The sequence below is a fragment of the Rhinoderma darwinii genome, chromosome 1 (assembly GCF_050947455.1).
Source record: "Rhinoderma darwinii isolate aRhiDar2 chromosome 1, aRhiDar2.hap1, whole genome shotgun sequence".
In the NCBI taxonomy this organism is placed as follows: domain Eukaryota; kingdom Metazoa; phylum Chordata; class Amphibia; order Anura; family Rhinodermatidae; genus Rhinoderma; species Rhinoderma darwinii.
This window is the reverse complement of record NC_134687.1, coordinates 458,065,152-458,084,227: the sequence shown is the minus strand read 5'-3', so window position 1 is coordinate 458,084,227 and position 19,076 is coordinate 458,065,152. Positions and strand designations below refer to the sequence as shown.

At 43.3% G+C, this 19,076-nt stretch overlaps 1 protein-coding gene across 1 annotated transcript in view; it reads right to left on the bottom strand.

Moving 5' to 3' along the window:
* Positions 1–19,076, bottom strand: part of ZDHHC8 (zDHHC palmitoyltransferase 8) — a 121,200-nt gene that overhangs the window by 47,444 nt on the left and 54,680 nt on the right. Inside the window, exons 3-6 of the mRNA XM_075832599.1 lie at positions 16,347–16,504; positions 4,038–4,210; positions 2,770–2,872; positions 2,131–2,222 (exon numbers count right to left, since the gene is read on the bottom strand). Coding sequence (XP_075688714.1) covers positions 2,131–2,222; positions 2,770–2,872; positions 4,038–4,210; positions 16,347–16,504 — 526 coding nt within the window. The remainder of the gene's footprint in view (positions 1–2,130; positions 2,223–2,769; positions 2,873–4,037; positions 4,211–16,346; positions 16,505–19,076) is intronic.

Sequence of the window (19,076 nt, the reverse complement as noted above, 5' to 3'; positions counted from 1 at the left end):
TATATAGTCCCCCTGTATATAGTCCACCCCTGTAGATATAGCCCACCCCTGTAGATATAGCCCACCCCTGTAGATATAGCCCACCCCTGTAGATATAGCCCCCCGTAGATATAGCCCACCCCTGTATATAGTCCCCCTGTAGATATAGTCCCCCTGTAAATAGCCCACCCCTGTAGATATAGTCCCCTTGTAGATATAGCCCACCCCTGTATATAGTATCCCACAAATAGCTCCCCCTATAGTGCTCCACAGAAAGCCCACCCCTGTACATATAGTCCACCCCTGTATATAGTGCTCCACAGATAGCCCACCCCTGTATATAGTATATACAGGGGTGGGCTATTTGTGGAGCACTATATACAGGGGTGGACTATCTAGTGGAGCACTATATACAGGGGTGAACTATATGTACAGGGGGGCTATATACAGGTGTGGACTATCTGTGAAACACTATATACAGGGGTGGACTATATGTGGAGCACTATATACAGCGGTGGGCTATATCTACAGGGGGGCTACATACAGGGTTGGGCTATCTGTGGAGCACTATATACAGGGGTAGGCTATATCTACAGGGGGGCTATATACAGGGGTGGGCTATATCTACAGGGGGGCTATATACAGGGGTGGGCTATCTGTAGAGCACGATATACAGGGGTGGGCTATATCTACAGGGGGCTATATGTGGAGCACTATATACAGGGCTGGGCTATATCTACAGGGGGCTACATACATGGTTGGGCTATCTGTAGAGCTCTATATACAGGGGTCGGCTATATCTACAGGGGGCTATATACAGGGGTGGGCTATCTGTAGAGCACTATAGGGGGAGTTATTTGTGGGACACTATATACAGGGGTGGGCTATATGGGGGCACTATCTACAAGGGGCTCTATGGCAGGCACTATCTACAGGGGGCTCTATGGCAGGCACTATCTACAGGGCGCACAGTGTGTGTGTGTGTGTGTGTGTGTGTGTGTGTGTGTGTGAGACACGGTGTATGGTGCTATTATAATTAGAGGTGCAGTGTATGGCGCTATTATACTTAGGGGCGTAGTGTGTGGTATAATGATAACTTTATATTTATTTAAAGGTGCAGAAATGTTGGAAAAGTGAGAAGCTGAAGACATGTGAGCGGCAAACTGCAGAAATGGGCTGTGACCGGGAGAAGTCATCATAGAGGTCTGGATCGGATGGAGAAAAATAACTAGAATCTGAGACGTCACCGGTGAGCCACTTAATGTAAATGTTTATTCTGCCTCTAATCAGCACTGTAGTCACTGTATGATCTGCAGCGAGATGATGGGTGGTGTGATTATGATATGATTTATTTTTTGTGAAACAGCAACTCCCAGCATATCCTTACCATTGTTCGAGCCATGCTGGGAGCTGTAGTTTTACGCCGTACACACCTATACGGCAGGGGTTGCACTAAATTGAGCTGTATTTGTGCTGGTGTTGTATTTATGTACTGCGCTTGGTTCTGGGGCTGTATATATGTACTGAGCTTGGTTCTGGTGTTGTGTATAGAACCATATTGCTTGTAAAATGTACAAATGTTTTTATGCTCACGTTACATAAAAAGAAATGTGGAAAAGAAATGACACGTCGATTGGTAGAGAAAACAAACACGGTGAGGGGGAAGGAGATGTCGGGAAAGAGGTAGGGGGGGGCGCCAAACTGAATCTTTGCCCCGGGTGCTGGAGAACCTAGCTACGCCTCTGCGTGCATGGGTTTCTGCAAGCCTGATTCAGATGAACAGAGCAGTTGCAAATATGTGTTGAACAATTCTGCCTCGTGTGAAAGTTATTTAGCAATACATCACCCAGAGTGATTTCTCAGCATAACCAGCCATTCAAGAGTCTAGAAAATCTGGACAACAAACCCTATGGGAGCTGAAATGGCAGGCATATTTTTTGTTTTCTAGCTTTCTAGATACAACTCTAACAAAAACATAAAACAAAATAACAGAAGGGGACGTCATAGGAAATCCTCTTTAGGGTAGAACTCTTCTTCAAGCTGACTGTACAAAGTAAGGCATCTCACCAGTCGCTATGAGTGGTAAGACATATCCGGCAATACCATAAACACAGAAGGCATGAGAGTTACTAGGGCCATAGAACTCCTTACCTTGGCGATAATGGGCTGCATAGAACATGTTGTATGTTACCACAGCATCCTCTGGTGAAAGGGTTAACTCCTCCCCGGAATTTTCCAGTCACCTGGGCAAAATAATATAGATGTAATGCAAGAATTAAATTTAAATGGTTAAAGAGTCAAAACATATTGTGGATGTTCCCCTTGTATTTAATTAAATTAGAATGGTTAAAAAAAAAAGTTACAAATGTTTGTGGATTATTAACCAACAGTTTATAGATGGAGGCAAAAGAAGACTTCTGTTACATTGTAAAGTCTCCTTAGGCCCTGTTCACACAGTTTTTTCCTGCGAGCGGGAAAAAGAAGCGGTGTGCCCATGTCTCTATCTCTGACCTCCCATTGACATCAATGGGAAGCAGGGAAAGCAGTTTTTGCAGCGTTTTTTTGCCCGCGGCGTTCAATGGCCGCAGCCAAAAAACGCAGCAAAGAGAGTGCAGGCAGGTCAAAATCTGCCTCAAAATTCCTGAAGGAATTTTGAGGCAGATTTTTCTGCCTGCAAAAAGCTCAGTGTGAACAGGGCCTTAAAGAGAACACGTAAAGCAGATATATACGTTTATTGTAATTTAACGAAGTTGAGGTTAGAATGTTTTTAGAAGATTTAGATTTTGGTACCTGTTCATTGGTGGTGCGACCTCGTACAACGAGAACAATATGGAAGCCAGTGAGACCAATAACAGGAATGAAAAACAGGCCAGCCACACACATGACTGATATCCTGGACCCATGGGCTAAGGATTTTTTTTTCCCGTTTTCCACAATTATTTAAAAAAAAACAAAAAAAAAACAAAAAAAAACACCTCTTAACAATTTTTACAAAACCAGGTCATTAGACCCTAAAATAAAACTTCTTCTTGAGGGAATTTGAAAGCCTAACATTTTCTTTGTCTGAAAAAGAGGGTCCCTGGGTGCGGGTGATTTACATATCTGCACTTTTGATTTAGTGATCTTAACTTTTCTACATAAACCACACCAGGTATATCCTGCTTTTAGTTCAGTACTGTGCACAGCATTTCTCGACAAGTACTCACTATACTGCCATATCGACTCCTCATAAATGTCACCAGGGATTTTTTGCCTCTCAAACCCTTTGGTTGTTGGACACATGGCATACAAGTGTGCTGCCCAAAAAATATTAACATGGCTTCGATGCTGAAAAAACCGCCAAAGACCATTGACATTTTTTTGTTTAATAATAGCATTTAATGAGGTTACAGGTTATTAATATATCAATAGAAGAGAAGGAACGAAGTAGCACTCAAAAAAACGTGGTTTTATTCATCCAACATCCACTACAACGTTTCATCCTCTCTATGAAGGCTTTTTTTTTTTTTTTAAAAACAAGGACACCGTGACTGAAACCCGACAGAACCCATTAAAGTCAATGGCGCCGATGGTGTCCATCATACAACGGAACTGGAGCTTCTGATATTTTCATTATTGTGCTCTTGTGACGAAGCAGAACAACGAAAACACACTTTTTTTCCCACTTTTTGTTTGGATTAGGATATTAGACAGAACAGAATAACATTTTGTGCGCTTTTAAGACTGGGCCAATTTTGGAGCTCAATAATCAGCGTAGTTTGTATGAACATCTAGAATACAAGTAGAGAACGAGCATCTGCTGACATCATCTAACCAGGTCTACTAATATCAACATTAAAAGTGCTTGGTATTTGTTTTCAGGGCAATGCAACACTGCGCCAACTAGTCTCTGGCTGGGATATACTGAAAAATGCCAGAATTCACTTGAATAAACATGGCAATATTAAACTAATTAAGCAAAGACAACTCATTAACGTGAAATATTATTATGTTTGTCAAACTGGTAACAGAAGGTCAACTAGGAAGGACTTCTACTTTCTTGTGAATTGAAAGGATACGTAATACTGGTGTGTGCTTCTCCGAGAACCTCCAGATGGTGCAGGACAAATATGAGGCCAAACGAGAAGACCCCGACCATATGTGTGCTCAAAGACAGCAGGAACAGGAAGAAATAGCGATAATTCCTGCGCCCTATGCAGTTATTCACCCAGGGGCAGTGGTGATCAAAATCCTATAGAAAGAAAAAAAGTTTTACATTACCCACAGATCACAGTTAGGCACACGTTAGGCCTTAACCCCTTCAGGACCCAGCCTGTTTTGCCCTTCAGGACACAGCAGATTTTTTCAAATCGGACATGTGTTACTTTATATGGTAATAACGTTTTTACCTATTAAAGCAATTCTGAGAATGTTTTCTCGTGACATGTTGTACTTTATGTTAGTCAAAAAACTTTGGTCAATAATTTTGGTATTTATTTCTGAAAAACACCAAAATTTAGAGAAGATTTGCAAAAATTAGCAATTTTCTAAATTTAAATGTATCTGCTTGTAAGAAAGATAGTAATACCACACAAAATAGTTACTAATTAACATCCCCCATATGTCTACTTTATATTTGCATAGTTTTTTGAACGATCTTTTATTTTTCTAGGACGTTACAAGGCTTAGTACTTTAGCTGCAATTTCTCGCATTTTCAAGAAAATTTCAAAAGGCTATTTTTTCAGGGACCAATTCAGTTCTGAGGTGGCTTTGAGGGCCTTATATATTAGAAAATCCCCAGAAGTCACCCCAATTTAAAAACTGCACCCCTCAAGGTATTCGCATCAGCATTCACAAATTTTTTAACCCTTTAGGTGTTTCACAGGAATTAAAGCAAAGTAGAGGTGAAATGTACAAATTTTATTATTTTTTTTGCCGAAATTCATTTTTTTTTTGTAACACAGAAAGTTTTACCAGAGAAATGCAACTCAATATTTATTGCCCAGATTCTGCAGTTTTTAGAAATATCCCACGTGGCCCTAGTGTGGTAATGGACTGAAACACAGGCCTCAGAAGCAAAGGAGCACTCAGTGGATTTTGGGCCTCCTTTTTTTTTTAGAATACATTTTAGGCACCTTGTCAGGTTTGAAGAGGTCTTGTGGTGCCAAAACAGTGGAACTACCCGAAAAGTGACCCCCATTTTGGAAACTACACCCCTCAAGGAATTTATCTAGGGGTATAGTTAGCATTTTGACCACACATGTTTTTTGCTAAATGTATTAGAATTAGTCTGTAAAAATGAATATCTACTTTTTTTCTGAAAAAAACAGAAATTTTTTATATTTACAAGGAATAATAAAGAAAATGCACCCCAACATTTGTAAAGCAATGTCTCCCGATTACGGCAATACCCCATATGTGGTAATAAACTGCTGATTGGACCCACAACAGAGCTCAGAAGGGAAGGAGCGCCATTTGGATTTTGGAGAACGGATTTTGCTGGATAGTTTTTCGGTGCCATGTCGCGTTTGCAACGCCCTGGAGGGACCAAAACAGTGGAAACCCCCCAAGTTACCCCATTTTGGAAACACCCCTCAAGGAATTTTTCTAGGGGTACAGTGAGCATTTAGACCACACGGGTCTTTTGCTAAATTTATTAGAATTAAGCCGTGAAAATAAATATCACAATTTTTTTCCACTAAAATGTTGCATTTTCTCATTTTCACAAGGGATAAAGGAGAAATAAACAACCAATTTTTGTAAAGAAATTTCTCCCGAGTTCGGAAATAGCCCACATGTGGTCAAAAGTTTTTTCATTAGGCGGGATTCACACGACAGGGATTCCCGGCCGGGTGCCGGCCGTTCATAAATCGGCCGGCACCCGGCTGCATTAGGAATAATAGACCCCTAATGGGGCTATTCACACGACCGATTTTTTGACGGCCGGGAAAACCGCCCGTCAAAAAATAGGACATGCTCTATTTTCAGCCGGGTGCCCGGCCGCCCGGCTCCCGTAGAAGTCTATGGGGCCGGGTAATACACGGCCATCACCGGAATATGTCCCGAGTGATGGCCGGGTCTACCGTCGCTCGCGCACTCTCTCTCCTCCTCCTCACAGTGCAGAGTCCATGTGAGGAGGAGGATCTTTTATTGCTCGCTGTAGGAGTCGGAATCCCCAATCCCCGGCCGGGGATTGGGGATTCCGCTACAGGAGAAGTGCGTGACTACACTGTCCATATATGGACACAGCGAAGTCACTCACTTCTGCAGCGGAATCCCCGACTCTATGGCCGGGGATGCCGCTACAGGAGAAGTGAGTGACTACACTGTCCATATATGGACACAGCGAAGTCACTCACTTCTGCAGCGGAATCCCCGACTCTATGGCCGGGGATGCCGCTACAGGAGAAGTGAGTGACTACACTGTCCATATATGGACACAGCGAAGTCACTCACTTCTGCAGCGGAATCCCCGACTCTATGGCCGGGGATTCCGCTACAGGAGAAGTGAGTGACTACACTGTCCATATATGGACACAGCGAAGTCACTCACTTCTGCAGCGGAATCCCCGACTCTATGGCCGGGGATTCCACTACAGGAGAAGTGAGTGACTACACTGTCCATATATGGACACAGCGAAGTCACGCACTTCTGCAGCGGAATCCCCGACTCTATGGCCGGGGATGCCGCTACAGGAGAAGTGAGTGACTACACTGTCCATATATGGACACAGCGAAGTCACTCACTTCTGCAGCGGAATCCCCGACTCTATGGCCGGGGATTCCACTACAGGAGAAGTGAGTGACTACACTGTCCATATATGGACACAGCGTAGTGACTCACTTCTGCAGCGAAATCCCCGACTCTATGGCCGGGGATTCCGCTACAGGAGAAGTGAGTGACTACACTGTCCATATATGGACACAGTGACGTCACTCACTTCTGAAGCGGAATTCCCGACCTGTGGCAGGGAATTCCTCTTCAGGAGAAGTCAGTGACTACACTGTCCATATATGGACATTGAAGTCAGTGACTTCTCCTGGAAGGGGGGGGGGGATGGGTGGAACCTACAGGGGACTGTGTGGCATCACCTACAGGGGGCAGGGTGGCATCACCTACAGGGGGCAGGGTGGCATCACCTACAGGGGGCAGGGTGGGTGGCATCACCTACAGGGGGCAGGGTGGGTGGCATCACCTACAGGGGGCAGGGTGGGTGGCATCACCTACAGGGGGCAGGGTGGGTGGCATCACCTACAGGGTGCAGGGTGGCATCACCTACAGGGTGCAGGGTGGGTGGCATCACCTACAGGGTGCAGGGTGGGTGGCATCACCTACAGGGTGCAGGGTGGGTGGCATCACCTACAGGGGGCAGGGTGGCATCACCTACAGGGGGCAGGGTGGCATCACCTACAGGGGGCAGGGTGGCATCACCTACAGGGGGCAGGGTGGGTGGCATCACCTACAGGGGGCAGTGTGGGTGGCATCACCTACAGGGGGCAGGGTGGGGGGCATCACCTACAGGGGGCAGGGTGGCATCGCCTACAGGGGGCTGTGTGGCATCGCCTACAGGGGGCTGTGTGGCATCACCTACAGGGGGCTTGGTGGCATCACCTACAGGGGGCTTGGTGGCATCACCTACAGGGGACTTGGTGGCATCACCTACAGGGGACTTGGTGGCATCACCTACAGGGGACTTGGTGGCATCACCTACAGGGGACTTGGTGGCATCACCTACAGGGGACTTGGTGGCATCACCTACAGGGGACTTGGTGGCATCACCTACAGGGGACTTGGTGACATTACCTACAGGGGACTTGATGGCATTACCTACAGGGGGCTGGGTGGCATTACCTGCAGGGGACAGGGTGGCATCGCCTGCAGGGGACAGGGTGGCATCGCCTGCAGGGGGCTGTGTGGCATCACCTACAGGGGGCTGTGTGGCATCACCTACAGGGGGCTGGGTGGCATTACCTACCAGGGGGGCTGTGGCATTATCTACAAAGGGCTGTGTGTGGCAACAAATTTAAATGAAATTCATCCGATTTTAAAACGGACAGGGAAAAAAACGGATGCAAATCGGGTCCAAATCGGCCGGTAAAAACGGCAACTCGGCCCGGAACGGAATCGGAACGGATGCAAAACGGATGCAAACCGGCCGGGAAAATCGGCCAAAAACGGCCGATTTTCCCGGCCGACACTCGGACCCTGTCGTGTGAATGAGGCCTTAGAAATGAATTAACCCTTTCAGGACTGATTCATTTTTTGCTTTCTTATTTTAGATTTTCACTCCCTGCCTTCCAAGAGCCATAACTTTTTTATTTTTCCATCAGTAGAGTGATGTGAGGGCTTATTTCTTGCAGGAGGAGCTGTAGTTTCTATTGACACCATTTAAAGTACCATAAAATGTACTGGGAAACTGAAAAAAAATAGGAAAATATAGGAATATAGGGAAAAAAAATCTGATTACATTTTTTGGGGTTTTCGTTTTTTACAGCTTTCGCGGCGTGGTAAAAACGAAAACTACAGCGATATTGGCGGTTTAAATTATTAACATTTTTTACAGTGTTCACTGTGCGAGTTAAATAATGGTATATTGTAATAGTTTGGCCTTTTACGGACGTAGCGATATAAATTTTTTTTTTTTTTACATGACTTTAGAAGAAAAATGGGAAAAGGTTTTCTTGTTTTTTTTTTAATTTTAAACTTTTTCTCTCTCACTACTAATAACTAATTCTTCTACACATTTTATTAGTCCCCTTAGGGGACTTGAACGAGCGATCATTGGATCGCTGGTACAATATACTGCAATACTAATGTATTGCAGTATATTGTTATTTTTACAGGCTTCTATAACCGCACGATCGCTGTTCCTGTCCGTTAGTCCTGGGTGTCAGCTGTAATACACAGCCGACACCTGCAGCGTATGGAGCGGGCTCCGCACGTGAGCCTGCTCCATACATCAACCCCCGCACCATGACGTGCTATTAAGTCATAGTGCGCAAAGGGGTTAATGCACAGAGGATGGTGTAAATATTGCAATTTTCCATTGTTGTGCCCAGTTTGTGCCACTCATAAAACATTAAGCGGGTTCTCTCGGGTATGGCAATGCCATATGTGTGTCCGCAAACTGCTGTTTGGGCACGCTGTAGTGTTCAGAAGAGAGGGAGCGCCATTTTGCTTTTGGAGCAAAGATTTTGCTTGGTAGTAGTTCGGTTTGGGGTTTTGCTGGTATTTCAGTTTATAATGTGGGGGCATATGTAACATGTGCGGAGTACATCAGGGTATATGTAATCTGTGCGGAGAACATCAGGGCATAATAAGAGGGTATAATAATGCGGTAAATAAATAATAATCCACAGATATGTGGCCGCTGTCGCACTGATAAATAGTGCCCGATTTTATCCGCACATTTTGCATCGCCATAGTCTGAGAGCCAGAACTTTATTTTTTCACCACTGGAGGTGTGTGAGGGATTATTTGTTGCGGGACAATCTGTGCTTTTCATTGGTACCATTTTAGGGTACGGTACATGCGATTTTTTTAAATCAATTTTTATTACATTTTTTGTAAGCTGGGTGACCATAAACAAGCAATTTTGACAATGTTTTTTAGTTTATTTTTTGCGGCGTTCACCGTGCACTATAAATGACCATTTTACTTTATTCTGTGGGTCGGTACGATTACGGCGATACCATATGTATATAGGTTTTTTTTATGTTTTGCAGCGTTTGCGCAATAAAATCACTTATTTTATAAAATAATTTATTTTCTGTGTCACCATATTCTGAGAGCCGTAACTTTTTTTATTTTTCAGTCAAAAAAGCTGTGTATGGGCTTGTTTTTTGCGGGACGGGTTGTAGTTTTTATAGATACTATTTTCGGGTACATGCGACTTTTTGATCACTTTTTATTCTCTATTTTAGGAGGGGTGGTGACCAAAAAATAGCGATTCTGGTGTAGTTTTCTATTGATTTTTTTTTGGAGTTTTCTTCGTACGGGAAAATATAATATTATAGTTTTATTTTTTGAGTCGATACGAACGCAGTGATACCAAATATGTGTACTTTTTTCCTATAAGGAAAGTCTATGAAGTATAGGAAAAAAAGCATTGTTTGTTTATATAAACTTAGTGTATCATACCTATTATACTTTTGTCTTTTTTGACACAAAAGTATTTAACATTTTATATAAACTTATAACTTTTATTTTTACACTTTTTTTAAAACACATTTATTATTACTTTTTTTCACTATTTTCACTTGTCCCACTAGGGGACATTTAGACATGCAGCTTTGATCGCTGCTAGAGTACATTACACTACCTATGTAGTGTAATGTATTCTAACTGTCATTGTGATGTAACTGTCACATTGACAGGAAGCCTCGGAGGACCGGCCGGAGGCTGCTCCTCTGGGGCTACCGTACATGGCAACCCGGAGGCCATTGTCTGGCCTCCGATTGCCACGACAAGCATCGGCAGCCCGCACAATCACTTCGTGGGGGCTGCCGATGTGCTTCAAACCCCTTAAATGTGGCGAACGCAAACGGTCGCCGCATTTATGGGGTTAATTGCCTAAATCAGTGGCGATGCTCTGATGACCAGCAAGACTGGCGTGTCAGCTGTCGGGTACAGCTGACCTCCCGGTTCCCGGAGACCGTCCTTTAGGACAGTGTGCGCCGGGAACTACTCCGCAACTGTACGTCCTGATGCGGGAAGCAAGCCCTCTGCAGGACGTACAGTTGCGGCGCAGCGCGCGAAGAGGTTAAAAATGTCTGAGTATTTTGCAGGCAGAAAAAATCTGCCTCAAAATTCCTTCAGGAATTTTGAGACAAATTTTGACCTGTCTACACTTTCTTGCCACGGTTTTCTGCCTCCCATTGATTTTAATGGGATGTCAGAGGCATAACTGTAGCGAGAAAAAAAAATGCCGCTATTTTTTCCTGCAAGCCGCTAAAAGCCACCCGGGAAGAAAACACCTCCACCTCCCATTGAAATCAATGGGAGGCGGTTTCGACCGTATTTTTTGTCACCAACTCCGATGCGGTTTCCACGTCAAAATAGGCGCCAAAAACCTCTGTGTAAACTGGGCCTTATGATGCATTTTTTTTTAAGCAGAAAAAAACCCAAACTTACAGATCATTTACATTGTGCATTTAAAAAACAAAAATGCAGGTTTCTCAGGGTTTCCCATCTATCGCAGTGTTGCCATCTTTTTTTCCCAACCGTTAGGGGCCCAACCAAAGTCGAAAAATAAGACGCTTCAGTGTTTGGTTTCAGAAGTTGTGTGGTTTTGCATAGGTGGGGGTCTCACTGGATACACACTGCCCAGATATTGACAGCATATCTGATCAATATACCATCAATGTTTATTGCGGGAAAACAATGATTAACCAGTTAGTGAACGCCAATACGCCTTTTCATGGCGGCCACTAACTGGCTTTATTCTGATACATAACGCCTTTTCACGGCGCTGCATCAGAATAAATAAGTGGCGGCGTGAAAAGGAGAAACTCCATGCTCTCAGCTACCTCCGCAGCGAAGTGGCTTTTGAGGGAGGGAGGGGGCTCCCCCTCTCACTCCACCGGCACCCTCCATGCGATCGCAGGGTGTTGGTGTTTTCTATGACAGCCGAGGGCCTTAGAAAGGTTCCCAGGTCTGCCTCTAGTTCATGCCTGCTAGGCAATGCCAGAGGCATGACCTAGCAGGTATCTGTCAGTTTTACACTGACCGGCAATAATACGCTGCAATACAGAAGTAATGTGCGCTAGTGGGATTAATAAAAACAGTAAAAAAAAAAAAGTTTAATAAAGTTAAATAAATAAAAACCACAAAAGAAAAAAAAAAACATGAAAAACCCACTTTTTCCATTAAAAATGCTTTATTATGAAAAAAAAACAACAAAAGTTCCACATATTTGGTATTGCCGCGCCCATAACTATAAAGCTATTATGTTATTTAACCCGCTTGGCGAACGCTGTAAAAACTAAAATAAAAAACGCCAGAATTGCGGTTTTCTGTGCATCCTGCCTTCAAAAAAATTTGATGAAAAGTGATCAAAAAGTCACATGTACTCCAAAATGGTACCGATGAAAACTACAACTCGTCCCGCAAAAAAAAAAAAAGCCCTCATACAGCTGCATCGGCGGAAAAATAAAAAAAGTTATGGCTCTTCAAATATGGAGGAGACAACAAATAATTTTGAAAAAAAACTGTTTTCACTGTGTAAAAGTAGTAAAACATACAAAATCTATATAAATTTGGTATCGACACAATCGTAACGTCCAGCTGAATAAAGTTATTATGTTATTTATACCACACGGTAAACTGCGTAAATTAAGGACGCAAAAAAGTGGCGAAATTGCGGCTTTTTTTTTTATTACCCTCCAAAAAAAGTTAGTTAAAAGTTAATTAATATATTATATGTACCCCAAAATGGTGCTATTAAAAAATACAACTTGTCCCGCAAAAAAAAAAAAAGACCTTATACAGCTATGTTAATGCAAAAAAAAATAAAAAAATAGCTTTTGGAATAAGGTATGGAAAAACTTAAAAAATAGCTTGGTCATTAAGGGGTTAAGTGTACCTTCAGCTTTAGAAAATGTCTGACATACGAGACGTTTTCATTTCTGGGAATGCACATTAGGACATGTTCAGACATGACCAGGGGCGGATTGGCCATGCACGTCACCGGGAATTTTCCCGGTGGGCCGGCCACTCCACTGCTCAGGGGACGCTCTACTGTACAGTCCTGCATACATCTGTGAATTCATTTTCTAGCAGGACTTGGCACCTGCCCACACTGCCAAAAGTACCAATACCTGGTTTAATAACCACAGTATCACTGCGCTTGATTGGCCAGCAAACTCGCCTGACCTAATCCCCATAGAGAATCTATGGGGTATTGTCAAGAGGAAGATGAGACACCAGACCCAACAATGCAGGCGAGCTGAAAGCCGCTATCAATGCAACCTGGGCTTCCATAACACCTGAGCAGTGATTTTTTAAATTGGGCTTATATAATATTCTAATTTTTTTCATTAACGGTTAGCCATAATCATCAACATTAAAAGAAAACAATGCTGGAAATAGATCACAGTGTGTAATGAATCTATAGAATATAGAATTGAATTGAATTACTGAAATAAACTAACTTTTTGATGATATTCTAATTAATTGAGAAGGACTAGTATATGTGTGTGTGTGTATATATATGTGTGCGTGTGCGTGTGTATATATATGTGTGCGTGTGTGTGTGTGTATATATATATATGTGTGTGCGTGTGTGTGTGTGTGTGTGTGTGCGCGCGCGCGCATATGTGTGTGCGACGGAGTGCTGTCTTTTTTAAGCAGGGGCATAGCTGGGAGGGGACTTTAGGGGCTTTCAGAGACTATGCCATCTGGGAACAGTGGGGACAGACATTAGATGTTTTGGACTAACTAACTGTTTATCAATGTACCTTTAAGGCCCTATTTTTTCTTACGGCCGTCACATGGCTGCATTAAAATCCAATGGGACTATTTACGTGGCCTGAAGTCTCTGAGGAGAGCGTCAGCTAGTGCTCTGCCCGGGGACTCCAGAACTGTCTTGACGTCACTGTCCATATATGGACAGCGACATCAGGACTTTTCCCAGGGACAGAATCCTGGGGCATTAGTGTTACGTCCGGGGACCCAGACTGTGGGGAAGCCCCAGACATCACTGTCCATACGGTATATGGACAGTGCCGTCAGGTGTTTTCCCTTGACTGTAGTCCCGGCTCAGAGCCTCTAATAACGCTCGGCTCGGGGACTCCAGCACTGCTCCTAATGTCACTATCCCTATATGGCCAGTGACGTCAGGAGTTTCCCATCGCTCCAGCGCTAGACCCAGGATAGGGAAGTATAATAATTGTTTTGCTTTTTTATGTGTTACTGATTGTTTATTTTTTTGTGTTTTTTGACAGGTTCGGTTATTGGACTATTTCAGATTCGAGGACTACTTCGATGACAGCGTTTTTTTTTTATTCTCAATTTAATGGTTAACGAGGGTTGTGTGGGGGGGGGGGGGTTTATTTCAATAAAATATATATATATATATATTTTTTTAACTCTTACTACTGCCTTAATAACAGACGCTGTTTGATTTGCAGCGTCCATTACTAAGGAGGGGTACCGGGAAGAGCCGGGTACGATCCAGTAACCGGCCATCTGTAGTGATGATCGGGTAATGGGGCAGCCGCAGGCTGGTATTAGGCTGGGAAAACCCAAAAACCATGGCCTTTCCCATCCTGGTAATGCTGCCTGCTGCTGCTGCTACGTTGTATCTGGCTGGGTATGAAAAATAGGGGGGACCTCCACGTCCTTTTTAAAACAAAATAAAGAAATTAATCAGAAAATAACGACGTGGGGTCTCCCCCATTTCTCATAACTAGCCAGATACAACATAGCAGCAGCAGGCTAGCATTACCAAGGTGGGAAGGGCCAGAGTTTTTGGGCTTTCCCAGCCAAATACTACCAGCCTGTGGCCACCCCGGTACCCGACCATCACTACAGACACTGGATCGTACCCGCACAAGCCTCATTAACCATGTTATTGAAAATGAAAATAAAAACGCTGTCATCGAAGTTGTGCTCGAATCCAAAGTAGTCAAACAACCGAACCTGTAAAAAAAAAAAAAAAAACACAAAAAAATAAATAATTAGTAACACATAAAAAAAAAGAAAAGCAATTATTAAACTCACCTTCCTGAGTCCAGCGCTGGAGCCACAATGTCAGCGAGCTACGCGGTTTCCGTAGCTTCAGGAGATATAGGGCAGCATCAACTCTAAATACGGCCCAGCTTTCATCAACACTCTCCCCCTGCCCCCCACTTATCCTCCGCCGCCTTCTATGTCCCTCTCCTGCTCCTCCTACAGAGCCTCTGCCACCATCTATCCCCCCACCAAAAATAAAAGGTTCAAAATCCTCTTCAGTGTCCCCTGCACCTCATGAGACCCCCCCTGCCACTTTCTGTTCCCCATAGTACCCCTACTACTTGCTGCCCGGCATTTTACCAGACAACATAGTGCCGCATGCTGCACTATTTTGGTCACAATTTTTTTTTACCCACAGTAGAAGATTCTAAGGCTTCATTCACACCGTGGTATTTATATTGGTTTACTGTATGTGGTGGGAAAGCTCCTGACGCCTATGATAAATGAATCCAAAGACCCCCCATACACCCAACACAGGCTAAAAAAGCTTTCTCTTTGCTGCTTGAGCTTTGAAGACTGCGCTATTCCAATGAATAAAACTATGTGTTTTGTTTTTTTAACATGGACGCCTATGGGGGACGGACAGCAGAGACATCCATATTTTAAACCGTTTAATGATCTCCTGGGAGCTTTATCAGCACATACATTATATTAATAAAAATACTGTGGTGTGAAACCCGCCTAAGAGCGTCCAATGCAGATGTGAACACAGCCCAATGCTGACAATAATAATAAGGCTACATTATTAAATCACCAATGTGGCTACAGCTAATGGTTTGCGGACTCCGCCGACTTGTGCTGGCCAAACCCACAACATGGGACCATGTTTAGATTTTTTTCCAGGGACACTTTAAAGAGGCTCTGTCACCAGATTCTCAAATCCCTATCTCCTATTGCATGGGATTGGCGCTGCAATGTAGATAACAGTAACGTTTTTTGTTTTTTTTAAAACGTTCATTTTTGGCCAAGTTATGAGCTATTTTATATTTATGCAAATGAGGTTTGAAATGGACAACTGGGCGTTTTTTTTCTGTGAGGCTCCGGCAAGGGAAGCGAAATCTCGCGAGATTACGGAGGTAAATGAGATTTAGTTTCACTTGCTAGAAATCTCAAAGAAAAGAGTCAGAAGTGTCAGGATTCTGAATACACATGACGTCCAGGCTGGATGATCATGTGTATTCATTATCAGGACACTTGATTAACGTTAATCTCTGTGTATGCGGCTGCACATCGCTGCTGTGTAAATCAATGCAGATGAGTGTATGATGCTGACTGGTCACCGATTGGTCAGCGTCATACACGTAAACACGACCAGTTAAAACCACAATACACGCCCAGTTGTCCATTTCAAACCTCATTTGCATATATATAAAATAGCTCATAACTTGGCCAAAAATGAACGTTTTAAAAAAAAACAAAACGTTACTGTTATCTACATTGCAGCGCCGATCCCATGCAATAGGAGATAGGGATTTGAGAATCTGATGACAGAGCCTCTTTAAGCTCCCAATCCGCCCCTGGACTCAACAGATTTCTGCTGCTGATTCTGCACTGAAAATATGCAACAATAGGAATGTACAACAAATGTGAAATTTTGATTTAAAAAAGGGGACACACTGACAATACAAATAGGAATTAAGGCATAAAACCTACCTCCACACAGTTGTCACAGACACTGCAGTGTGAACAGCGAGGAGGCCGGTAAAAGTGACAGGTGGCACACCATTTCATCCGTACTTGTATTCTTTTGATCTCCACATTCTTGTAGAGGGGAGCTCTGAAGTCGTCATCCTTGTCTTCATCTTCATCGGCTTATTAGAAAAATTAAACAGAATCTATAAGTGACTTCATCACATAGCACAAATGATACACATACAATAAGTAACCGGCAATAGATAATGCTTAAAGAGGCTCTGTCACCAGATTTTGCAACCCCTATCTGCTATTGCAGCAGATCGGCGCTGCAATGTAGATTACAGTAACGTTTTTATTTTTAAAAACGAGCATTTTTGGCCAAGTTATGACCATTTTCGTATTTATGCAAATGAGGCTTGCAAAAGTACAACTGGGCGTGTTGAAAAGTAAAAGTACAACTGGGCGTGTATTATGTGCATACATCGGGGCGTGTTTACTACTTTTACTAGCTGGGCGTTGTGTATAGAAGTATCATCCACTTCTCTTCAGAACGCCCAGCTTCTGGCAGTGCAGATCTGTGACGTCACTCACAGGTCCTGCATCGTGTCGGCCACATCGGCACCAGAGGCTACAGTTGATTCTGCAGCAGCATCAGCTGTAGCCTCTGGTGCCGATGTGTCCTCGCTCGTCTGACACGATGCAGGACCTGGGGAAGTGACGTCACAGCGTGATCTCTCGAGAACACGCTCTGTGTCTGCACTGCCAGAAGCTGGGCGTTCTGAAGAGAAGTGGATGATACTTCTATACACAACGCCCAGTTAGTAAAAGTAGTAAACACGCCCCGATGTACGCACATAATACACGCCCAGTTGTACTTTTACTTTTCAACACGCCCAGTTGTACTTTTATTTTTCAACACGCCCAGTTGTACTTTTGCAAGCCTCATTTGCATAAATACAAAAATGGCCATAACTTGGCCAAAAATGCTCGTTTTTAAAAAATAAAAAACGTTACTGTAATCTACATTGCAGCGCCGATCTGCTGCAATAGCAGATAGGGGTTGCAAAATCTGGTGACAGAGCCTCTTTAAAGGGAACCGGTCATTGACATTATGCGGTCCTATCTGAGGGCAGCATAATGTAGTGAAGACACGGTGATTTCAGTGGTCTGTCACTCATTTACTTAAGTTGAGCAGTTTATGAAAACTTACCTGCAGGGCCCGGCCAGAGATGAGTCCAGGGTATTCATGAGCTTCCGCTGGCTCCGCCCACTCTCCACTAAGTGACAGATGACTTCCTATTACTGTGCATAGGGAGACATCTGTCAATCAATGGAAAGTGGGTGGAGATAGTGGATAGTAGATGGAGCTAGCAGCAGCTCATGAATACGCGGGACTCACCTTCGGCCGGACTCTACAGGTAAATTCTCAATAACGGCTTAACTTAAGCAAATGAGTGAAAGACCGCTAAAATCGGCGTGTCGGTCACTACATTATGTTGCCATCAGTGAGGGCAGCATAATATCTATGACAGGTTCCCTTTAATGGCTTAGGTTTCAAATACATAGCAGGGCTGTGTGCAAAAAGCCTGTACGTCAGAACATGGAGTGCCCACAACTCCATTCTGTGAACTCATAGGTCCTTGTGTGCCCCCTTATGGTGCCTATGTACAGGACAATATAGCAGGGTTATTCTCTATTTAAAGCAATGTTTTTAGGGGAGGCATGCAACTATTCATGCTGAATCTGACAAAGAGACACTAAGAATGAAATCAGATGGCCCCATACATTTGAGTGGGTTCTGTATTATGTATGGAAATGTAATACAGCCTTGAGCATAGCCCCAATTTGTAGGTTCAAAGATCTTTCAGCTAGCAAAAAATGGTGTGCTCCTCAAAATATGGGGAACACTCTATAAACTAAAGAATTACACAATTTTTGGAGTGAAATCATCGATTGTGGACTAATAAAATAGGTAATTTTAAAGCATGAAATAACTTTCCACCGTAGACAGTGGGCCTCTAAAATATATTGGCTGCTCTATAGAGTGAAAAAGAAGAAACAATGACTGATCAAGAAGAAAAAAAAGCTACTTCTAGTACCTAAAATCTTTCTGGTAATTTTGGAGAATTAATCTTTGTCTAATGTTTTAAAAATATTCCCGCAAGCACGCTAAGGTAATTAAAAATTGGGACTAGAAGTGGCAGCCACTGACACAATGAAATACTAAGTGGAGGACTGAAACATATCCCTCATCATCCAGCTGAATCAAAACGTTCCTGACCTATCATGGTCCATTGTACTTCTGTGGCAGAGCTGCCCTGTACAATTAATGATCTATCAACTCATATAATAATGATCTATCATCTCATAGAAATCTGAGCATCAAATATTTGGCAAAATCAGGGTCACAAACCAAAATGATGCAGCATTGCTGTAGTATTTCATTTGAACCTTTAAACGGCAAACTTATATTACCATAATTACATTGCAGCGGTTTGACATTTCCATTATGCGTTTTATTTTTTTAATCTGTTATACAATGTGGCAGAATAGGGCTAATCTTAAACAGGAAAAGATTTGCTACATAAGGTAACTTTGGCAAAATAATTCTCTTTGTGCTGAGCAAAAGCCTGCGTCCTGCCCAGCTCTGCTAATCCCACGGCCTGGTTGTCTTATTAATATTGATTGCATGGAGCCAGCGATGGGTTCAGCTCGAGGTCTCCCTGTGATGCTAGAACTGTTCCGAGT